Source organism: Polyodon spathula, unplaced genomic scaffold, assembly GCF_017654505.1.
Source record: "Polyodon spathula isolate WHYD16114869_AA unplaced genomic scaffold, ASM1765450v1 scaffolds_633, whole genome shotgun sequence".
NCBI classification, from domain to species: domain Eukaryota; kingdom Metazoa; phylum Chordata; class Actinopteri; order Acipenseriformes; family Polyodontidae; genus Polyodon; species Polyodon spathula.
The window spans coordinates 2674-26730 of record NW_024472122.1 but is presented as its reverse complement, the minus strand read 5'-3'; the positions used below and the strand labels follow the sequence as shown (position 1 = coordinate 26730).

Sequence of the window (24057 nt, the reverse complement as noted above, 5' to 3'; positions counted from 1 at the left end):
AGCAGACAGGGTAAATGAATAAAATCTGTATGATGGGGTTTTTTTTTTCCTTTTTCAGTTTGGATTAATGGGCACAGCTCATTATGCTCTATTGAAATGGAATCCGTTCATGCAAATGTCAGTCTTTTCACTGGAGCGGCTGCCTTGGAATCAGCGTAACAATTATCTTCCAGGAGGCTGATTTAATTGGCCTTTTTTCCCGTCCTTGCTGTGTAGGCGTTTAGAAAAAGCACTGGAATTGTTCAAGCACATTAAAGCACTCCCCATGAAAGATATGCAAGGTACTGCAATAGTGAATTTTAAAGAGAACAAAGGATAGACTACCCGGACAAACAAAATATGTAGCATGCATTTGTCCTTCTGTGGTGTTCGTTACGTGCAATGTTTGCAGCAGACACCATGAATATGCAGGGGACGCGTGTGGAGCATCGCGGTAACAAATCGGGAGCCAACCAGGAGTGTTTGTATTTGATCTGGTAGAATTAAGGACGCGACACGGGATTGGGCCCCTAGATTCCCTCCCCCCACGACCCATGCACTGAACATAATTTTTTATTATTATTTTTTACAAATCGATTTGGGAAGCCCGCTTGATTTTGTCCATGATAATGCGATTTTCAGAACTATTCTTTATTACGACACAATAGCTTTGCTTCTGATATTGGATTTTCTTTTAGAAATTGCAGAAGGGAGGCTGAGACAAGACTCGACTGCGCCTGCGGAGACTGTCCTACACTAATACGCATGCTCGACTCTTGCTAGGCGCTGCATGTGGTTGACTGGGTAACAGGAAGTATGAGTGAGAAGCGATTTAAACAGACGGGCTTTAATTATTGGATCTAACTGAGGTGGTGTGTTTTTAAAAGATTTAGCAAGTGGAAGGCATTTTCAAAATGTATCAACTCGCTTTAATTACGTGGATTGTGATCTCATTACCGCACTGCAGCGTTGCATTGATAAGCAAGTCTCTCAACTGGTTTTTGTATCTACTGTAGCGTGAGCTAAAACAGTCACTATTAATCGGTGTTTTTTCGTGTGAAGTTTTCCATACATTATTAACAATACACGACTGTTTAATTTATAAATGTTTGATAAACCTTGTTTTCGATTACGGGGGGTGGGGGGTGGTTTGGCTGTAGTTAAATAGCAAAACCGAATGGTAACGTTTTTTTCCTTCAAATGCATGTATTTTCTTGATTGACGAATCCAATGAACTGCAGAATTATATTGTGCAGTGGATGTAGATTTTCCTTAAGGGTGCCATTGCCATCTACCGACCCAGTTTAGGCATTACAGCAACTGAAACCTGGAGGATTATTTGTAACTGAAGGCTGGTTTAACAGACCATGCTTGTGAAACCAGCCACGAGTCGATGAGGAAACTCCCTCTAGAAACAAAATCCAAGAAAAAGCCCTTCTCTGAACTACTGTTCTCTCTTTTCACAGTTAATGGATGCTTATGGCTGTAGAAGCAACTCCGAAACAGCAAGAATGGATGCGGGGAGTGTGGTGAAGTTTGCAACGTTCTCAAGGGCTCTTACACTGCTGCTGCAGGTTGGTTTCACTGCTGCTGGATTCGTTAGTTTGACACCTCCGGGATAGGATACTCCAGTAGTAGATTCTTCCCATCTCAAACTTGACAGCATCATTTGTGGCCTTGTGGTTCAGACTGAAGATCAGAGTGTTTTTGTACAGCTAACTGCTAGCTATTGCTTCGAGTTTCCCTCTGGGCACGTCTCTACTGATGTGTAGAAGATGTGGGGCATAGTGAACAGCATCACTGCCTGTGTCATCGTACAAATGTCTTGGATCTTGTGATAAATTTATGAAATGGAGTTAAACAAGGCTGGAAATAAGACTCCTATTGCATAGCAATTTTACCTGTTCCAGGTTTTACTATGAGCTTGATTAGCCACAGTGGATAGGTAACAAGCTTGGGTGTCTTCTATTAAATTCATAGTAAAACCAGGAATCCCACTTTTCATTTTTTATAAATATGACTCATGTACTTTGACTCCAAAGTTTCTATAGAATGTTGTCAGAGGTGCACTGGGATAACTATTTTTAGGGTTATTCTCTTCACATTCTGACTGTGTCTTCTTGTATTTTCCAGGCTGTGTTTAATTCTCTGATTCCGGACCATGTGCCCGATGCATTCAGTCCTCCCCATGTTGCAGAGCCGAAATGCTGGGACTCGCTGGTAGAAGTTATATTTGGGGGCCTTTCCCGCTGGGACGCAGAACACTTTCTGTTCATAGCTGAACGCGGCTATATCTATGAACACAATTTTGCCTTCTTCCCTCTGCTTCCTCTGAGCCTGCGTGCCGTTGCAGCCACTGTCTTCTGGCCTTTGGGAGGATTGTTGAATTTCCGAAGTCGTCTGCTGCTGTCTGCTGTGTTAATAAACTCTCTCCTGTTCGTCCTCAATGCTGTCACTTTGTACAGCCTGGGCAGGTTGGTGCTCGGGGACTGCAGGCTGGCCTATTACTCCAGTCTGCTGTACTGTATCACTCCTGCTAATGTCTTCATGACAGCCGCCTATTCCGAGAGCCTGTTTGCTTTCTTTGCGTTCGGAGCAATGTGGCTGCTGGAGAAAGGACAGGTGCTAACAAGCTGTTTTGTGTTTGCCCTCGCGACCGCCACCCGCTCCAATGGAATTGTAAATGTTGGATTCCTGTTTTACATTCAGTTACAACGCTGCATTTTACAGGCCAGAGTGGTTGGCAGAACTGGGGTAAAGCTGACTACGTTTTTAAGTTATGCTCGGATTTCTTTTCAGTTTGTGTTCTCTGTGGCTGTAGGGACCACCGTCGTTCTCCTGCCTTTTGGTCTGTTTCAGTATTATGGCTATCTGACGTTTTGTAAACCCACGATGAAACCAGAACTTCTCTCAAATGCTTTACTTGAGCTGTCTCAGAAGAAAGGCTACCGGGTCCCTGATATGACCAGAGACTTGCCAAGCTGGTGTTTTCAACAGTACCCGCTTCTATACTCTTACATACAGGATGTCTACTGGAACGTGGGGTTCCTCAGGTACTTCAAGCTCAGGCAGGTGCCAAACTTCCTCCTTGCGCTGCCTGTCACAGTGCTGGGCTCTGCGGCTGCCTGGCAGTACTGTACTGCTAACCCCTGGTTTTGCTTGCAGCTAGGGCTTGTCGATGGGAAACAGAAGGATCAGAGAGGAGAAAACCCTGACTTCAAAGGATCTGACAAGCCTGACTCAGGATTTTATAGTCCCAAGGTGTTTGTGTACTTAGTACATGCAAGCGTGCTCTTAGCTTTTGGGGTCTTTTGTATGCATGTTCAGGTAATTTGTTTTTGTGCAATTTATTAAATATTGATTACAAACCAGAAATCTTGTAAAATACAATTATTAGCATGAGCAACATTCTCACCTGTCTCCTTTTGTAATGTTGCTGGTGCTTCTACAAGGTGAGACCATTGCACACATGGACAAAGGGTCCTTGTAATCTCAGTACTAGATTCAAGTCCGTTATATTCACCAGTAGCTAGTAACGAACAGATGGACGAACACAATCAATGCATAAGGGTCCACATTTTGAACAAGGACCCTAATAAAACTTTATTAAGCTTTCATTATGTATAACTTGAGGACAAAAATGCATACAGCCATGAAGTAATAAAATGCAGTTGTATCCCAGGTGAAGTGGAATAATTGATATCGTCCTGTTGCTGTTTTACATAAATAGTATAGATGCTCATTGGTATACTCCATCATTGTAGAGGTCCTTGGAATCTTCCATTCCCTGCATGAGCCAGGGCATTGCTACGATAAATATAGCACAGTCATTGCTAAGTGTTAAAAACACTACAGGATATTAACAGGAATTTGCTCCTATGAAATGTGAGAGAGAAGAAGCAACGATCTGAGCGTGTTCTGTTGTCAGGACTGTTACAATGGCGAATTGTTCTGATCACTTCTATACAATTTAGAATTTTGAAAAGCTCCATTATCTCTTCTGCTTTGTAGTTACAGTATCTAGAGAGCATGCTCTAAAAATAGATGTGCAAAAAGAAAATATCCTATATTGTTTAAATGTTATGAAATTCAGTGGCAGCTCACATACGTCCGAGAAACTGAACTGGTCTGATCTGTCGGTTTTGTTGTATTTCTGTACTTGTTAAAGATATGTTACAAATACCAGGATGGTTATGGATGTATGAAGCCACCCACTATCCCCCAAATAAATCTCAGATTTCAGGTGGTCAGAATGCTACAAAGCATTGAATAACACAGTGGGGCTCATTTTAAGATCACCAAGTTCTTTAGCAGTGCAAACTTAGAGCTGTGGTAAATGCCATGAGTATATAGTCCATAATGTATGTGCCAGTCCTGTGGCTTGTTAAATGTTTTGGCATGGACATTCAAACTCTCAATTGGCCGTTTGCATTGTAAATAGGGTTAAGTAGAAATGGCAGATCTGAAGTATTTCTGATCTTGTTTTTCAGGTTCTAACTAGATTCCTCGCTTCCTCTTCTCCCGTTCTGTACTGGTTCAGCGCCCATCTTCTTCAGAAACATGAACCCTTGTATAGCGCCGAGAAAGCTACTTCTTCAACACAGAGCTGCACCCACCGTGCTGCCTGCAAGACTGGCTCAGAGTGGAGGATCCTTCCCCAGAATCCACTCTCTGAGCTGCTGTGGAACTGGGCACACTGCTGCGCTGTCACCAAGTGTCTTCTGGGGTGGTACTTATCCTATTGGGTCCTGGGACTTCTACTGCACTGCAACTGCCTGCCGTGGACATGAAGGGAGTCATTACAAAATAGAGTGACGATTCCAGTTCTGAGAGGCTGAGGATAAATCAGCAAATACCATCATGCATGTCTTTATGGGAATATTAAATACTGCAAAAGCACAGTTTTAGTTTATTTGTGTGTGTGTGTGTGTGTAACAGCAGTCTGTCTCAGTTTGTGTGTCTCGATCTACCCATCTACCCATACATAATGCATTTTAAATATTGTAAATGACAAGAACTTATATGATTGCAATTTATTATTTTAATATAGCCTAATGCGTAAGGTCAATAAATTTGCCACGTGTGGTAAATATGTTAATACGCTAATATTATATGTTCACGTGTGTGTGTGTATATGTATATAATAAATAACGAGTAATCGATGACTGATTTGCTACAATGAAGCACGGCGAGAATGTATCGCTTAGCTACAGGTCTGCCTAGTCGTAAGGAAAGACGTGGAAGTGTCGCAACTAACAGTGTATAAGAAACCGAGCGAAGAGAGATACTGTTAGAAGCGCCTGGGGTCCATCCTAGCGCAAAGAAGAGGGGGGATATCCAGCAAACTAGGGACTGGTCGGAGTGAGATTACACTGGGACACAGACCAAGGGATTACTGGGGAACAAAGCATAAACCAAACATTGAACAGGCACGCCGGAGACAAAGGAGCCTGCCAGCGCACGACAAGAAGATACCCCGGGAAATGAGCATCTGTAGCGGCCGCGTCTTTCAGGAAACACCGCGGACTGGACGCTGCAACCCGAGAAACACATTCAGGAATCTGCGAGCTGTAATACACCGCCGCGGTCTCATAGTATAGCCACACGACGCTAAAAGCGACCGCTGCACTCCCAAGAGGTGTCGAAGGAAGGAAAACAACACTGAACAATTGCACAAAACCGGCGTTTTGAAGAGGTTGTTACACCCGAAAAAAAAGGCGGCTTCAGAAACCCGGCCATCGCACCGCGCAAGACAAAAGCATTTTAGAAACCTCGAATTTGTAAATATGAAATATGTATCATACTTGAACAATAGCGACCGAAACAAAACACCTGCGCTTTACTGTTTTTGTAGCTGTTTGTTGAAAGCAGGGATGTTCCGTTTTCCAGGGCTTTGCAATGGTATAGGTGCTAATCTGTGTTCTCGTTTTTATTTATCATTGTGATATGAATTCTAGCCTCTCTTTCTCTCAAGATCAGGGGCATACAATCTAAGTACAAGTCAAGTCTTGGGATGCCTAGTTCATGGTTTACTCCGGAGTTTGTTTTTATAGCAATATATTATACCCCGGACAAGCCTGCAGCTCTAATAAACTCGCCCCATGCCAGCTGATCCCCCCCCTCTCTCTGGGAGCATCACCATAAAACATAAATCGCCTTAATACTATCACTGCCAGCCCCACGCTGCTGGAATCTGAATCTTAACTTTATTACTGTAAAGACAATGAAAGATTGCGAATATCAGCAGATCGATCCGCAGGCTCTTCCAACACCCGCTCCGCTCGCCGCACCCGAACCCGAACACGAACCCGGGTCCGACGAGCAAACCCGGCGGCCTCGGAGGAAATGGGAAGTCTTCCCGGGAAGAAACCGTTTTTACTGCGATGGAAGAATCATCGTGGCTCGACAGACTGGCGTGCTGCCGCTGACTCTGGGTCTGATCCTCAGCACCAGCGGCCTCTTCTTCATTTTCGAGTAAGTTTAAATTATACATAGTGAATACTAAATGACCCGGGCCGCACCTATTCAGTTTCTTAATCATTGTGTTAGGAAATGAGTGGCCATGGGATTACTCGCACAGGGTTCCAGGAACCGTTAACAATTCCAGTACATTTAACACATATTTATTATTTAACATTCACAGTTACCAAGTAGGTAGGCTGCAAGTATTACACCAGTTCAAGTAGCGTATATATCATTTTACAGAACAGTTCAACTGCAGCTAATATAGAAAACTATCACAATATCAGTGTTTTATTTTACCATTTATTCTTACCCGTATTATACTCACGGAACATAAATGTTTTTTTCGAGGGTGGGTGACACAAGTGGGCTGATGGCATTTTGCTTTTAGAGGTCTGGGATAGGTTTGGGTTTCAAGGAAACTTACATTCTGTTACACAAAACCACTACACAGCACCTGGCAGTGTTGCAGATATTTATATAAGACTCCTATTACATAGACTGTTTCAGGTTTCACTACCAGCTTGATTAGCCACAGTGTATAGGTAAGTTCAGGTGTGTCTTATTAAACCCAGAACCAGGATTGGATCATACTGCTATGCAATGGGAGTCGTATTTCCATCCCTGCGTTCATGGAGCTGCTAAAGATTTAATAACCCATCAACATCATAGAAAGCTCAGTCAAAATCAAACGTTATATACACAGTGACGGCTTTGTTCAGAACCCTGTTGAGACTTCCAATCAGGTGGGCTCTCCCAGATGTAATCTGCACCATGCGTTCCTCAGGGGACCTGCTTATTGGTCCTTGGTTACACAAGACCACCCTGAATTAGAAAGATGAAATCTGTCAGGTTCCACCCTTGCTAACTTCCTGTTTTTAGTCATTAACTGTAACAAGGTCAAGGAGCCTAATTGAACCTGGAGGGTAGTTTCTTCTCCAAGTCTGTGCCAACTCTCGTTACCTTATTGCCGTCAGAAATGTGGTACGCCGATCGCCTGTTATGGAACTGGTGGTGTGGATGGGCTTGAAGATGAGGGCATGTTTTATTGATAACAGGAAACTGCCAAACCACAGAGAACAGTTTCCTTAATATGAAGCTTTTATTTAGTCAGATAGGTAAAGGACTGGTAATGAGGCAGACTGTCAAGCCATGGAACTCCTCTTCCAACACCATTGGTAATAGTCTGAAGTAAAGATGTATTGATGACTTCTTTCCTAATCCCTCTTTGCTGACTGTTCATGCTGTAGGTTGTTTCAGTGCTATATTGAGCATTCTCTGAATTGTTTTCTTGAGTGCAGTGACTCGACCCTCTTCTGAGTCACACACCCACAGTACGAAGACAGCTACGGTATACAAATAACTTCTGTAGACTTTGGATCTGTAAGCATGATTACAACATTGATGCTTTTAGTTCACTTTTATTTGAAGATGTACAGGCTGTTGTGGGCTATTAGTATTTAAGGGTTTAAAATGAGTCATTTAAATGCTTTTTTTTCTGAAGGCAGCTGGTCTTTTAGGACAGGTGGAATATTGCAACAGGTGTTCTTAAAGAGTAAGTAGCGGGGTTCCCGAAAAATACAGCGTTAAGTCCCCACGTGTTGCTACAACTGCTTAAATAACATCCTGACACCTTTTTACACTTCATTTAAGCCTGTTTCAAAGCTTTTTTGTCCGCTCTAGTGCACTGACAGTGTAAGGACTATTTCCCACATTGTCAGACAGGTAACAGCAATAACGGTCCATGATGAGGTACGGAACAGAAAAGCCAGAACACTTGTTGTTATGTTTTGTTTTTATCGCTGTTCCGGCAGTGATATAGAGGACAGATCTCAACCCCCAGTGCACTAGAGCGGACATTTTGAAAAGAGCTTTGAAACGGACTTTAAAGTTATGAGTGTAAAAGGTCAGGATGTTACAGTGAAAATAAAAATTACAAGTATGTTATTTAAACAGTTGTAGCAAGACGTGGGGACGTATAACGCTGTATTTTGCTCAAGCCAGGTGACGTTGTATCATGTGCATGGCTGTGAAATATGATTGTAACAACCAATCTCCGGACTGGCTTACCTTCCTGTGGTAAAGTGGTCCTGTGGTTAACTAGATGCCCTTTGTTTCTGACGACTCCTCAGCCAAGGTCCTGTCCAGCATTTACGTGGCTTTGCTTCTGCTTTTAATATCGCATTTAAAATAACTACAGATAAGAGGACTATAAAAGCCAGTTCTTTATCAGTAATTAGTTAAGCCATCGTTTACTAAAGATAATGACAGATTGAGGGAAAGAACCGACAGCACGAGCAGAGTCAGCGTAATTGCCTGAATTAAAAAAATAAAAAAATACACACACTTCTAAATGCAGGAAACTTATTGCACAACTAGTTGCTCGGGTGTGCACGAAGCAGTTGCACAATTTCGAGAGCGATTTGGTTGCGCAACTGATCGCTCCGGTGTGGCCCCGGCTTTACTCATTATACTCAGGTTTAACCTATCCTGACATGGAATAACAGCAACACTGCAACCTCTTGCGATTCTGCTAGTAAACATACTGCCTTCAAGTTTCTCCCAGTAATTTGTTTAAAATAAACATGTAAAGAGTTGTTGGTGATCCTTATTGTACAACATTTTCACACACTGACTTAGGCAAAAAGAAAAGGCATTTATACAGATCACTGGATCTGTTAAGAGCCGTGAAAACCTGGCCAGTTGATTTCATTCGGACCAGTTTCCAGCTTTTAAGCAGTGTAGATATCTTCAGTTTTTAGACTCTTAAGCAGGGAGTGAAATAAGACTCATTGCATAGCAGTTTCACCCTTTCCAGGTTGTACTATGGGCTTGGATCAGCCACCGTGTATAGATAACAAGCTCAGGTGTGTCTTATTAAAAACATAGTAAAACCAGGAATGAATCTCTGCTGTGCAATGGGTAGTCTTATTTCCATCTCTGCTTAAGTTCTATCCCACTGATAGCACACTTTTAGAAGATCTTATCCTGGCAAGTCTGGTTAAAATGTTTCTGTTGATGTCTGCTGCTGCTGCAGAGCGTTATCTCTGTGTCCCAGCTTCATGCTGCTGCAGAGCGTTATCTCTTGCGTCCTGGCTTCATGCTGCTGCAGAGCGTTATCTCTGTGTCCTGGCTTCATGCTGCTGCAGAGCGTTATCTCTTGCGTCCTGGCTTCATGCTGCTGCAGAGCGTTATCTCTTGCGTCCTGGCTTCATGCTGCTGCAGAGCGTCATCTCTGTGTCCTGGCTTCACGTTGCGCTGTCTCTGTTTCCTCAGCTGTCCGTTTCTGGTGGAGCACTTGACGAGGACCATCCCTGTGATTGGCGCGGTCCTGTTCTTCTTCGTAGTGATCTCCTTGCTGCAGACCAGCTTCAGTGATCCCGGGATACTGCCCAGAGCCACGCCAGCTGAGGCAGCAGATGTGGAAAAACACATTGGTAAATAATGCACCGCTTTTTCTACAGTTAATCGGTCTGAACATTTTATATCTATATGTGTCCCCAGCTCCCTTGCCTCGTAACCATTCCTATTTTTAAAAAGGCAGGACCAGTTTTATATAGACTGCTAAATATAATGCAGAGATACCCAGTAGTAATGCAGGCTTTTTAAATAACTGTGCATATATATGCTTATGCTGGGACACCATCTGCAGTATTGTGAATTTCAAGTTAATTAATATTTACATTTATGTCTGCTGAACAATATTTTATATGTATAACAGGTTACAAATGTGTATACATATATTTTAAACTGTTCTTGAACAGCAGATTGCAGGTGTCAGCTGGTGCTTTTATGCAAGACTGATCATGTTGAAAAAATCAACGATCATACAACAGACATTTTTTGATTGAGAACAGATCTATTATAATGCATTGCAAGATCTCTGGGCATGTAAAATATAGATCACAATGACCTCCTTTTGCATGAGTACCGATTAGCATGACTTATTTACCACTTATCCAAATTCAATGAAACTTTGCTACAAGCTGCTGTTCCATATGCTGTGTCTAAGTCATACTGCACGGGTCATTTCATGTCAAACAAAAAATAAATAAACCGTTCTAAAGACCCACAATATTTTACATGTATACTTTTCATGGGTCGTTCTATTTGTGTATCACAGATAAGAGGCAGCATGTCAGTCCTTAGTAATTGCTATAGATGCCCTGTTTGTAGTAAATTTGAGATGACTTTCATATGGTCTTAAGCCTTTGCAGCATACGTGATCAAGCAGCTGTCAGTGTGGCACCAGGCAGAGCTTGAATTGATTGTAATTAGGGTTGATCTAAACTGCAGATGCAAACCCGTCCGAAACACCAGCACTTGCTTATGTTTTACAGAGCTGGCGCACAACCGTGTTTAAGAAATTCTGAGCACGGGTTATTGCCCTGTTTCAGCCCATTATATGCGGATAAGGCACTGAAATAAAAAAATACACTGTCCATGTCTGTATTGTTAATTTTATTTTTCTTTCTCAGATAGCTCAGGTTCTTCTACTTACCGTCCTCCTCCGAGAACGAAGGAAGTCGTGATCAACGACCAAGTTGTGAAGTTAAAATACTGCTTCACCTGTAAAATGTTCAGACCACCTAGAACCTCGCACTGCAGCCTCTGTGACAACTGTGTAGGTAAGAGGCATCTCTGCGTGCGCTGAGACTAACTGAAGCACCTCTGGACCCCAAACGATCTGTAATTGGATAAGGGTTTAAGATAAGGTTTGATCTTGAAGAAACTTTAATTGATTGCAAAGCCATTCATCAGTGCTGATTGTTTAAATTCAACTTAGTTGTGAGATAAGGTGCATGGGTGTTAATCCTTTCCATATTCTTATTATTAATGTATTTTAAAAATATATATTGCATTGCTTTTATTTCAGTATCATTTCCTTAAAACCTAGCATAGACCTTGATTCTTAAATGTGTACACTAAACTAGGTTGCATTTCAAAAGCTAATTACTTTGTTTTTTAAAACCCCACAGAACGCTTTGACCATCACTGTCCGTGGGTTGGGAACTGTGTTGGAAGACGAAACTACAGATTTTTTTATACCTTCATTCTGTCGCTATCGTTTCTGACCGCATTCATCTTTGGCTGTGTGATCACGCACCTCACACTACGTAAGTAGTGTACTGTACTGTTAATATAGTCTGCTGTTAACCAGTGCATTAACATGCAATCTCTCTGCGTGCTGTCCCATTGCCAGTGTCCATTCCTTTACCTGCAACAGAATGCGTACAAACAACTACGCGTTTTAAAGACAGATGGATCCTTTTGTTGTCAGATTTCAGGGAAGGCGCCTCCAGTTAAAAGCGAAGACAACCATCTAGTGGTAGATTCCTATCGCCTTTGATTTGCAATGCTGAACCAGTTATTTAGTACAGTTTTGATGATGAGTTGTTTTGCCATGTCTCTTGGAGATCTGCTGCTGATTGACATTAATCCAAGAGCCTTTTGTTTTCTGCTTTTTTTTTTTTTCATTATTTCCAGGCTCGCAGAGTAATGGGGTTATTCAAGCGCTTCAGGACAGTCCAGCGAGATATCCTTTTACAAGATGATCAGCGTTCCAACAGCAAAGAGCTGCCCATGAGATTGTATTGCCATTTCTTGTTGTGTTTTGTTCATTTTACATTTTGTTATTGTGATAAACGGGACGTGGAAGCGCAAATTGGTATGTGTATGAAATACCCCCGTGATCTTAACTCTGAATGCGTTCTTCTCATTTAGATGCACTTTGTATGTATGGGTGACATGACTGATGCAGGAAATGAAATGCGAAGCAATTCTAAACAAGAATACACTTGATGTTTATGACCCCCGATCAGGTAGTGCTTTAAAGTCAAGCAATGGGGGGGCTCAATGGGTATCCCTCCAGGGAAGTTTGGGGTATGCTGAGGGGATGGGTGTGGAAGCTCATGTTATCCTTGCTATGTTGATAGAGAGGACTCCAGTAACTTTCATCCTAAAACAGTAAGTGAAAGTAATCTCTTTTCAAAGTTCAGCTGTGTTGATACAGTGTTTAGATGGTTTTCTGATTGCAGAGTTGTGTCCAGGGTCGGGGGACAGTTCATGTTTTTCAATTCCTTTTTACAATCAAATTCCAATTCCCAAAATCACACAGTGGCAACACATTACTTGTTAGTCAATTAAATTGGCTTCAAATGAAAGCCGTTGAACAATCACAATAATTATGTCTTTTAAAGCATAGATTCCCATGCCTTGGAAGGAAGTAGAATTGGAATTGGGTCTTGATTTTAAAAAGGAACTGGAATGGACCCTGGGCTGGGCTGTATCCTCATTGTAATGACACGCTGGATCCTTGACTCCTCTTCCACTGTTGTGGAGCTGGTGGTGTGTTTTTTCTCGGTATGGTCTATCCTTGGCCTCTCAGGATTCCACACCTATCTTGTTGCCTCTAACATGACCACAAATGAAGATGTAAGTATCCCACTGTGTTGTTTTGAACCCGAACCTGAGGTCGATTTACCAGTGTAACTTCAGCGGCAATGTAATTGTAATGGAACCTTGACACACCTGCAGAATTGTAATTATACCACATAACTGATCAATCACACATTGATTTGTCAGTGCTTGATCATTATTCATCTATTTTCATCCACTTTGTGGAAGTATGTTTCTGTGTTTATACCTGTGATTGCTTGGTTATTTAAAATAAAGTATATGTAATAGTTTTGTATATTTGTAATTACTGCAGCCTAATTGTTACTGTAATTGAACTAATTATAACCTCCCTTTGCTGCACATGGACTTGGGGTGGGTTCCTTCTACTTGCTGCACAGCGAGTGAAGCTACAGGGTTGTGGCAGTGTAAAGAGGCTTCGCACAATTCCTCTACACTCTTACTATAGTGGGGGTGTAGCCTAGATCGTAGATGAGGGTTTGGAATGGTTTATTGTTTTGTAGTGAGTTTGATGCTGATGTAATTTTGCCCCCGTGTTGGATCCCAGATTAAAGGCTCCTGGTCCAGTAAACAAGGCGTGGAGGAATCGGGTAACCCCTACAGCTACAGAAATGTCTTCACAAACTGCTGTGCAGTGCTCTGTGGACCCATGCCACCAAGGTGGGTAAACCTGGGAGAGGATCCGTCCTTCCTTCCTTCCTTCCTTCCCTTACAAGCTTAATTCTTGCCCAGTTCAGCAGTAAAGAGTCCTAGCAGCTGAAAGAAGTTTAGATTTTGATATATTATACAGGTACCACTTGTACCTTGCACGGTTGGGGTCAATTCCTTTTTTTTTTTTTTTTTTTTCAATTTGAATTCCATTTCCAAGTTGTATATATGTTTGCTCAATAAAACCTATGTTGTAAAAGGAATTGATCTCAACCTAGGTACCTTGAGTGGTTGTAACTAATTTGACTGTAAATAAAGTTTATATTTTTCTTTCTTGCAGTTTAATTGACAGAAGAGGCTTTGTCGAGGCGGGCAGTGTCACTCCTCCTCCTCCTCCCTCTATCGTGGGAAAAAATGACACCAACATGGTAGGAGGCGCACCCTAGTGGTCATGTGAGATAGTGTAGTGCTTGCCTCCGCCTGGCCCTCACCTTCCTACCTGTCAGTGTCATCCCTGTCCTTATTGCATTCCCTTTTCAGGGGAAAAGAGAGTAAGGGCTTTGCATTTGTGGAAATGTCAACAGTCCTGTCGTGTTTTAAAAGGTGCACTATCCTATTTGAATACTATCCAGAAGTCTTCTGTACCTGGAGTCACAGACAGCACGCAATGACGACGGTGAAGAACTCTTGAAAAGCAGTTGCTGGAGATTTAACTTATCCAGGTTTCCAGTTATCCCTGCAACGTAAAGGTCCACTTTTAAAACTTAATCTTTTGAGTTAAGCAATTCAATTACTATTACAAACGGCTCCAAAGCCAGAAGCCTTGAGGTTAGCGATCCTAGAATAGATCCTATTATTAGTGCAGTTAGAGGTCAGCTAGTTCCAGTAACAAAGTGGGCTTTTAGATGATGTCTGAAAAGTAGACTTGAATTTGAGACTTTTTTTTATATGCTCAGATGGAAGTGCACCCTTTTAATGTAAGAGGTGACGACAGGGTTTCACCTTTTTGTCCTGAAAAAACATGTTTTTGAAGATCTGATTCTACGTACTGTACACAGTTGTGATACTGTGAGATCTGAGAGAAGTCCATGAATCTTTTGTATACAATTTTTATACATTTATGTTATTGCAATGATTATTTTTTTTATAACCAGTATGACCGAAGGACTGATTGCTTGTGCTGCCTTTATTATGGCAGCTAATTCAGTAGCTATTTTTATTCTACTGAAAGATGCATTACAAATCTTCCCTTATCCAACTGCCTGGACTCCAGTCCAGTGGGCAGCTTCTTTGCAAAGTGTATGGGGTAAGGAAGCTAGCTGACAGTGAAGTTGCAGTCACTGTAAATCGATGATCAGTAACTCCTCTCAATGTCCTGTCAGTGACACGAATCATGAAGTAAGACTCTCCTGATGAATATACATGAGTTTAAGCTTCTTTTCATGAATTGGAAACCCTTTGATTTGAGCTTGATTCAATCATAGTATAAAAAACATGTTTTCGTAAGTCATGGATTTCTCTCTATAGCTGTAGCTTTCAGTTTTGGCATATATAATCAGACATTGATCATTATGTTGAAAACTGCTTGTGCTGCTCACATCTGGGATCACACACACAAACAATCCATGTGCAATATTTTAAAAAAAGTTTACAATACACTACATTTTACATCCCTGACTGTAATTAACAGTTTAAGTGAAACGAACAGATCCTGATCATACTGTGTGTGGGATTTCAGATGTCTTTTTAAGGAGTTAAAAAACCGGGGGGGGGGCAAATTCTCAGTGTATTTAGCTCAGTGTTTGAAGAAGTTGAGGTTCATTTTCTAGCATCTGCTCTATGTAACAGTAACACCATGCTTTTCCTTCGACAGCAGTGGGGAAGTGCATCGTGAATAGGACATCATGGCAATTGCTTGTCGTCTTCCTTTGCTGGGGAAGTGTTCAGTTTGAACTTTGATAGATTTCCAATGCATCTTGCTTGTGCAAAATTTGAACCACAAACAGTTCATGTTACAAAAGCACAGTGCTAAAAAAAAAAAAAAAAAAAAGTCACTTGCATGTAATGTCCCACAATGTTGTTCTTTTTTATGCTGAAATAGTTTCTTGGTGTCTTTTTGAATGATGTATGTTCAGCAATACTTCTGCCTTTGTGATCCACGTTATATCTGCTTGACATCATGTCACTTGGGAACTATTGGGGCATTGCAAATTACATTCAAGGAAGAGCCTTTGTAGTGCAGCACCGGTGTAGCCAGTCTGCCTGCGAGTGTTCAGGTATTGGGTGATGTCGTGCTAGAGTTTTACATGTATTTAGAGAACCAGTTGGTCAGGACAGTCTTTAGCTCAGGTTACTGATCGTATCGGAAGCCCCACTATTCTTTACCTCAAGTTATGAATCTGGGGTTAACATGCAGTACATCTAGGTCATGGTCGTTTCTAAAACTTTACCAAACTTCCTTTTTGAATTACTGACTTTTCAAATCAAAGGTGGTGATTTGAAATAGCGCAATGTTTTTTTTTTTTTTTTCTAGAAGTGAAACAGAAGCAATAACTGTTGCAGTTCTTGTAACACCTTGAAACGAGGCGTTTGGACAGTATGAGGAACAAATAGAAAAGAGTTCTGTGTGTGAAAATATGATGAGGAACAAACAGAAACAGAGAAGATTGAACTCTGAAAGGAAGATGGGCCTCCAGCAGCAGTCCTGTTACTGGGGTGTTTGTGCGTGAGAGAGAGTCACAAACTTTGTTGGTTCAGTATAATGTTGATGGCATACCACAGTTTTCCCTTAACTCTTGTTTGTAGCAGAACTGCAGACACCAGCCTCTTTCCACTTGAAGCATTCCTTGCTAAACTGGTGCCTTGAGCAAAGGGAGTCTGGCTCTATCTTTAACATTGCCTTGGGTAGCAGAGGAACACAGGGATTTGGGCTATATTGGAGAGTGGTCTTCTTTTGTTGAAGGGATTTCAAACTAGTCATTTCAATTGTGTATTCATTTTCGTTTTAAGCAGATGCATGAACAGCAGGGCGTGGGCCTTCTGTTACATGTTTACATTAAAATAATTGGTGGGAAAATGGTACATGTACTTAGCTTTTATGAGAAGGTCTTTTTTTAAATTAGCTTTGCATTTCTTTTTTTTTTTTTTTTTTTTACTGAATTGATTCAAGTAGGCTGCTTTTATATGTACAAGCATCCATGCATAAGGATCTCTTCCCTGTTATCAGGGCAGACAGGAAGTGAGAAACAAAGGATAGAACTGTTGTGTGTGGTTGTTACCTACCCCTGCAAGCACATTTAGCTTTAAAGAGCCATTTAGAAAAATAATTGAATTATTTGAGCCGTTAATTTCAGTGAAAGATCAGGGTAAGTGCACATTTCTGATTTCCTATGTTGTGTTGATTTTTCTTAATTACATTAACATCATTTCTTGCAGGTTTAGGTCAGAAACGTGTGTTTCAATGTACTGGCAGGCGACAGAAAATCTAAATGGTAGTGAAACCTGCTAAAATACTAATGAAAGGTGGACTAATACAAACCTAGATTGTGCAATATACACAATGATTTCAGAACTGGGATATCACGAAAACTGGACAGTACGTGAAGTGTATGTGACACACCGCCTTACCATGAGGATTGTTCAGTAATGCCACCATTTAAGTAGAAAGACAGTTCACATCATGAATCGTCCTGTGTATCATGTAAGGAAATCTTTAATGTGGGTGTAATCGTAGAGTATGTACACACTTATCTTTCAATGACTACGACCCTCTTTTTAAATATTTTTGAAAAGGACAAACGCCCAAAGCTGTTAAAAAAAAAAAAGATTGTGCTTATGACATCAAACTGCATTTTCACACTCTACTGTAATATCCAGCTGGCTTCCCTGTTTCCATGCAGTATTAGTGGGAAGCTGTGAGAACAGTATTTCTCTCCTTCTTGCAAAGCTGTTGTGTATTAAAATCCTGATTCCCACTCTCCCTTCCTGCGAGGCTGTAAGCTGGCTTCTGATGGCACATGTTAACATACCGCACTGACACAAGGCAGTACTGAAAGGGTTAGGAGTGTTGTCATGCTCGGTCTGGCAGTATTTCAAGAGTTAAACCCCACAGTGCCTTCAAGTGCATTCTTAGGACTTGCTTCCAGTGGGATAGCTGGAGACAGGTGTTCTCAGCTGTTTTCTCCAGAAGTATTATTTCTCCAAAATGAAATACCAGTCCACATCTAGTATGGTATGTGCTGATGTACCATACTGGCCAGGATGAGACTCCAGGAATATTTAGAGTTTATTACAGCGTCAGGAAAGCCACCTGGATTCCATAACCAGGGATCGTGGTTATGCAGTCCAGGGAGGTTCTCCAGTGTTGTAAAATATTCTAAAATCCAGCTCATCGGGATCATCCGGGCTGGGTATAGTGCAGTCAGATCCAACCTCGGGTCTCCTTTCACAGCTTACAAGGTCACAGGCTGACACAAAGGCCCCCTAATTACAAAGGAAGCAACTTGCAATAACGGGGGGGGGATTTACTTCATATGTAAAACACTGCAGCGTTTAATAAACACATGATAGTTTTGTTTATTTTTTTTAATTTTCAATTTTTCTTTTTGTTAATATACTGTTTTTTAAACCAAGTAGTGTTTGAAATAGATCTATAACAGACACTTTTTTTTTATGACAAGTATATTTTTGTTTATTGTATAGTATATTTATAGATTTTTTTTTCATACCAAAATAAAAAAAAATAAACTTGGTCTTTTATTATTATTATTTTGTTAGCCACACACATGCACATCTAATATCTTGAATTCATGGTAAAGTTAAAATACCAGAGTGTGCCATTACCTTTCACCCAATCTTAAAATAGGCTGTATTATTAATCATAATAATGGTACTAATAATAGTAATCACACATACGTTATTATTTAATAATACTGTTAACTGGGCATTGGGAAACAAAGACAGGTTTTAAACAAAGTTCCTCAGAGGTTTGAACTGATGGGTTAATTAAAGAAGCAGAGTTGTGTCTTTAAAGAACATTTTGCCTTTTCCCAAATTGCTGCTGACCAAAAGGAGTGTTCTCCCTCCAACAAACAAAGGATTTCTTCTTTATATACATGTGCCCACTCCCCAATTAGCACCAATTAACTAATTGGGGAATGACCACACCTGTGATTGCTAGCGGACAGATTTAACCCTGTCCATGCCTCTGTCCTGCTACAGGAAGTTTAGACAATATCCTCTTATTTATCACATTTCATAATGCTAAACAAAATAATGAAACTCGCATTAAATGCAAAACCAATTTACTATATGCACGCACGCACACACTTCTAATTGGACATCAGAAAACTGCTATTACTAAGTCATTTAACAGAAGCTTTTATCCAAAGCAGCTTAGAGACTAGGGTGTGAACTGCATCAACAGCTGCTGCAGTCACTTCAATAGGAGCTCAGGGTTACATCTCATTCACATCTGTTAGTTCTGATTAAGGTAAAACAATTCCAATCTTCTAGATCCTTGTCCTATCAGGAACAATACGTTCCGTGTTTTTTGTATATAGTTATTATTTACAACTTACAGATACTAGGATATGTGAACTATGCATCAGCTGCAGAGTCACTTACAACAACGTCTCATCCGAAAGACGGAGCACAAGTAGGTTAAGATTTGAACCGGGGACCTTCTGGTTAGAAGCCTAGTTCGTTAACCACAGGACCACACAGCCGCCACAGAGACAATGGAGAATTTAAAATGAATAACTAAGATATACAACTTTATCGCAAGCCTCTAACTGCTTCCCAGTCTATTCGCTTTGAGAGGAGGTAAATCTACAGTCTGGAGTCAGGATACGAGATTTACCAAAATCAAAAGGCTGGGAAAGGGAACATGAGGTCTGCGAGAAAGGTGTTCCCCTAATGAGAAAATGTTTAAAAGGTTATTATTAAGGCTATAATTCCATGTGGGATCCTTGTCTGCAATGAGGTGGTAATGCCTGGGTTTTGTGGTGTTTCCTAGGAGGAGAGCTGTCAGGATTTCGCTGTTTCTTGCACAGCGTGATGGGGGATAACTGACATTGTTGGATTAATTGGTGCAACTGTCAAAGGGCAGCTGGTAAGAGCTTGCACCGTTTCACTGCATTGTCCTAACCATCCTCATCATTAGTGCCTGTGGCTCTTGTGTTCTTTCATTTTAAGGCTAAACATCAGACTAACTACAGCATTTTGAAATATAGCAAGATGGATATGGCAAACAGAAGGGATATATATATATATAGTATTTGTAGGTTCTTCCAGGGCAGGGTCAATTCCTGTTTTTCAATTCAAATCCCATTATCAATTCTGTTAATATTAATTTCTCACGGTGGCAACGGATTACTGAAATTGAAGTCACTGTTATAGTTACAGTCAATTAAATGGGCTTCTAATCAAAGCAGCTGAACAATCACAATGGTTATTATGCTGCTCCTTTGAAGGCATTTGAATTGGAAATTGATTTTAAAAAGGAAATTGATAGTGGAATTGATGCCGCTTCTGGTTCCTTGCTCTTTTAGCACATCTATATCCATCAGCTTGCACACGCTGTACAGCGGGTTACCCACCTGCCTTTCTATCAGCATTGCTGTCTTTGTGAAGACTCTAACAGGGGGTCGATTTCATTAACCTACAGAATACCGCGCCCGGATCGTGTGCGTTTAAAGCACTGGTGAATTCTCGTAGCGGTGTGTTTGTTGATCGGATTGACCCCTAGGTTAGGGAATGTGTTTTCTGGTTTTTAAGTGACTGTGTTGCTTGTTTCCTGCTGTTTCTCTCGCTCACGTTTAATTCTTTCCCTCCGTATTGAAAGTTGATTCTGAGGTCTATGTTGGTAAGCGTTCGATTAGGAGATAAATGTGCCTGCCATACATACATACACAATGTAGGATAATGCAAGCAATTTTGCAAGGTAGTAGTGACCATAATGTCTTTTCTGTGAGGACTAGCCTTTTAGACTAACAAGTCTGGCCGCACATCACTGCAAATGAGTTAACAGCATATTTCTTTTGTTCAAAATAAGAGCGCTTCTCTTTTTTTCCCCTCTGGCATTTCTTTTTAAAGGAATATTCCCTGTAAAGGGAATTGAGAAATGAATATCTGAAAATCGATTCTGCCTGGCATAAAGTCCATGATGTTAATGTTAATTGAACCTGTGTTTAAACTTCAATATTCACCTAATTATTGCCTGATCAGTAATGCTATTGATTTCACTGTAGACCACAGCTTAACATTGCAGTCTTAAAAGGTTCCTGTTGGATAGCGAACAAAACAAACTGAAGGAAGGAGGCCCTTTTGACTGGCGCACCCTGACACTAACAGGCAGCTTGTATTCTGTGAAACTGATCATTCGTGATCAAGCTATTACACAGGACTTTATGCATGGCAGCTTGCAAACATGCCCTAACTAACTTAGTGCTTTAAGAATGTTCTCTCTGTCTGCCCTTGCATCCTGTTCTCTCACCCCGTACCCCTCCCTCTCCAGTGTACGCATGGCACTAAACGCCTTCTCCAGACCGCTGCGCGCTCGCTGTTCCTGACTGGCCAGCTCCCGCCGAGGAACCTCAAGCCGGTGCCTGACCCCACGACTAGCCATACCACCTGTGCCTCAGGAGAGCCTGACCCAGCTTCTCCCAGACCCCCGGGCTGAGCTCAGCCTCCCCACCCCAGAACCAGAGACGAGGAAAAACAACGGAGCAAAGAAACGGAAAATATACCGTAAAACCTAATCACCGACTGGCCAGACCTAACTCCACGCAGACCCCTTTCTATTGAAAAGCTAGTTATTTCACACAGTGACATTTTTTGCAGCGATGCAATTTGCTCAGTCCCATTTCGGAATGCTCTTTCTTCCACTGGGGCGCTGTGGTCGGGCCACAGAGCATTCCTCGGCGAGGCACAGCGGTGTTTATAAGAAGGTTTTATTTGCAAAAATGGGGCAAAGGACCAACCAGGGGATCTTGACTTGAACCTTCTTCTGTAGGCTTCTATCTGCGCTGTAAAGAATAGATGCTTGGCCGAATGCAGGTTAAACAGAGCTACAAGTTGTAATTGGGCAGCCTTTCAAATGCTTACTTTGCAAAAGGGTGCTGAGCAGGACTGTGCTGGCTCAATGATCACTGGGGAATCACAGCTATTGTCTTCTGCTCCTAACGCCCTCTCAAGGGTCTGCTGTAGAAACTGAACCCACGGCACAGATGCACCGTGCATGCCATCTCAAACACGCATCGCCGCACTTTAATTAGATTAGCCCATTCAGGTATTAAGGCTTAGAAATCTTACTGTTTTAGCCATACTGAGCTCTGTTCACTCTTTGAGAACTCTTCTAAGGTTTTTTTTTTAAGGTCTGGTTTTTAAATGTTATTAACTTTCTTTAACCCTAAATAAACTAAATTCTGAAAACATGAAGCTACTTTTTTTTTAAGGGACCCCATTTTCACAGAGATGATCTACTCTTCCTTCAATAACAGCACATGAAAAAAAACCTCTCGCTTTGTTAGCGGCCAATAAGGTCCTGTGCTAACTGTAAACCGATTTGTAAAAGCAGAGAACCCTAGTGCGCAAGGTTGCCACGGAGATCGATGTCACATTAATATCGACTTCATAGTTGCAAATCGTTCAATCTGAAATTATTATGACAATGCTTCTGGAGATGCTTGTTTTTTTTTTCCTTCACAAAATCTCTAATTTCACAGCTGAAATATTGAAATGGGTGCTGGAAAATGCACGATTAACCCATTTTATATAATTTATTATATAAATATATATTACAAACAGTGGATATCAGACAGGGGTGTCTAATCACGACCCTGGAGGGCAATTCCACTCCAGGTTTAATAGGTACAATGATATACCTTATTATAGTCATTCCTACCATTGAATAACATTGAAAAAATTAGGCTTTAATCCCGTTTTACTGAAAACCCGATTGCGATTTCATGTGTTCTGTGTTGAGAACCTGTAGAATATGGAAATTTCTAAGACGAAGCTATTTCAAGCTATTTACTTAAAAAAAAAAACTAGCAAGCTTTGGTGTTTGCTGTGGAATCAACCAGCAGGTGCCGCTGTTTTCCAGATTCAGAGCATTTGCAGCAAAACGTGGGGTGTCCTTTTTGTAACGGAGAAGAACGCTGAAAGAAAGAGCCTGGATTTCCACAGTTTAATCTTCAGATAGCAAACACCTGGACAGACAATAGCATTGCGAAACTGCGATAACTGCATCTCAGCAGCAGTCACTTCACACTCAGAATGAGAGGTCTGTTTTGCAATAATGTCATAGTTAATTTCTAAATGGAAAATAACAGGTTTGGGCGAAACGAAATAATAATGCTGATAGTAATACAGTAATAGACGCGTTTGTCATCTACACTCCTACGTTAAAACAGTTGCTAGATTTTATAAAAAGCGTCTGCTAAATGACTCGAGAATAATAGTAACGTTTTCTGCTGTCCAATTAGAAGTTTATGTAGATAGTAAATTAGCTGCCACAAGTAACAACAGAATATTCCTGAATTAGCCCGATATGCCATTTCACTTCCATAGCAGAGCTTGAATACATGTCATAGATTCAGTGTTTCTAGTGTTTTGTACCATTCCTGTAAAAGCTGCATCTCCCTGTTTTTTTTTTTTTTTTTTTTGAAAGGGGTAAATGAATAAATAAATAATCGGCACTAAATCAATTAAGCTGAAACTAAAAACGGATTCCTCGGCAAACACCGTGGCACCGCAGTTATGTGTTAATTCATTGCGTTTTAACCAGCAGAGGTTACTCACAGTCTGGGCATGGAAGGGGGTTGTGGGAAGGGCACTTCTGTATATTTACTCCCAGCGCTGTCAGAATGCACGCTTCTTGAAAGTTTGCATCACTCCAGGAGCAGCGCTCAACCTGTCTGGAGTTCATTAGACACCGCGATGTTGCAACACACACAACAACACAAGCCTGTGTCAGGTATTGGGAGTCATAAAACCATGATTGCTCTGTCATGGAAACAGAATGGACTAGTCTGTGAATTGTTGAGTGATACATTTTTTTTCTTAATAACTTTTGCAAAATAAATACTGAGCCTTTCTTGTTGTGCAGAATATCCTTCTTCCCTAATTCATCGGGGGCGAGGCTGCTTTTGCCACTGTGTAACTCTACGATATTTAAACTTTCGTAGGACCTCAGCTCTTCATGTGTCAGCCTTACTCCCATGGTCCCAGCCTCAAGAACCCAATGATTGTAGGACGGTGCTGTTGAACTCGATGTCTGGCAGGCAACTTGCAACGGCAGTCACTAGCAAACTGTCCAGTAGCCAGGTTCAGTATCTTTAGCAGCCTGGTCTGTTTCTGTCCAAGCGAACAGTGACTAATGCCCACTAGGGGGCAGTAGTACAGCACAGCAAACTCTATTGCCTCCTCCTTCTGCACTTAAAAAAATGAATTGGTCAATTTGTTTACTGACAAGCTTAATTTAAAAATGCATAGCCCCATGTATGTAGGTACAGTAACACTTTTTAGTTATATCTTGAGAACTGCCTT

General features: G+C 41.2%; 2 protein-coding genes across 5 annotated transcripts; both read left to right on the top strand.

Annotated features, from left to right (window-relative positions):
- Window positions 1–686: 686 nt before the first annotated feature.
- On the top strand, window positions 687–4783 carry pigv (phosphatidylinositol glycan anchor biosynthesis, class V). 2 transcript variants are annotated; one of them, XM_041240611.1, is made up of 4 exons: window positions 690–848; window positions 1446–1553; window positions 2113–3306; window positions 4470–4783. In XM_041240611.1, exons 2-4 carry the CDS (start codon window positions 1449–1451, stop codon window positions 4767–4769), a joined length of 1599 nt encoding a protein of 532 aa, XP_041096545.1. In that variant the 5' UTR covers window positions 690–848; window positions 1446–1448; the 3' UTR covers window positions 4770–4783. The 2 variants fall into 2 exon arrangements, with proteins under 2 accessions (XP_041096546.1, XP_041096545.1); XM_041240612.1 differs by lacking the exon at window positions 2113–3306 and having other exon boundaries at window positions 687–848.
- Window positions 4784–6202: 1419 nt separating this feature from the next.
- On the top strand, window positions 6203–21961 carry LOC121308297 (palmitoyltransferase ZDHHC18-B-like). 3 transcript variants are annotated; one of them, XR_005948497.1, is made up of 10 exons: window positions 6203–6453; window positions 9718–9878; window positions 10920–11069; window positions 11421–11558; window positions 11929–11977; window positions 12774–12876; window positions 13406–13518; window positions 13847–13934; window positions 19523–19618; window positions 21023–21110. XR_005948497.1 is itself a non-coding variant. In XM_041240613.1 (9 exons), the coding sequence occupies exons 1-9, from the start codon at window positions 6203–6205 to the stop codon at window positions 21185–21187; spliced, it is 1218 nt and encodes a 405-aa protein (XP_041096547.1). In that variant the 3' UTR covers window positions 21188–21961. The 3 variants fall into 3 exon arrangements, 2 of the variants coding, with proteins under 2 accessions (XP_041096547.1, XP_041096548.1); XM_041240613.1 differs by lacking the exon at window positions 19523–19618 and having other exon boundaries at window positions 21023–21961; XM_041240614.1 differs by lacking the exons at window positions 19523–19618; window positions 21023–21110 and adding an exon at window positions 16040–18778.
- Window positions 21962–24057: the final 2096 nt, after the last annotated feature.

Bases quoted from the DNA above. Each gene is read 5' to 3' on its own strand.
- pigv (XM_041240611.1), top strand. From the start codon at position 1,449: ATGGATGCTTATGGCTGTAGAAGCAACTCCGAAACAGCAAGAATGGAT. The intron at 1,554-2,112 runs GTTGGTTTCACT...TGTATTTTCCAG, and splicing joins CTCTTACACTGCTGCTGCAG to GCTGTGTTTAATTCTCTGAT. The intron at 3,307-4,469 runs GTAATTTGTTTT...CTTGTTTTTCAG, and splicing joins TCTTTTGTATGCATGTTCAG to GTTCTAACTAGATTCCTCGC.
- LOC121308297 (XM_041240613.1), top strand. From the start codon at position 6,203: ATGAAAGATTGCGAATATCAGCAGATCGATCCGCAGGCTCTTCCAACA. The intron at 6,454-9,717 runs GTAAGTTTAAAT...CTGTTTCCTCAG, and splicing joins GGCCTCTTCTTCATTTTCGA to CTGTCCGTTTCTGGTGGAGC. The intron at 11,559-11,928 runs GTAAGTAGTGTA...CATTATTTCCAG, and splicing joins GATCACGCACCTCACACTAC to GCTCGCAGAGTAATGGGGTT.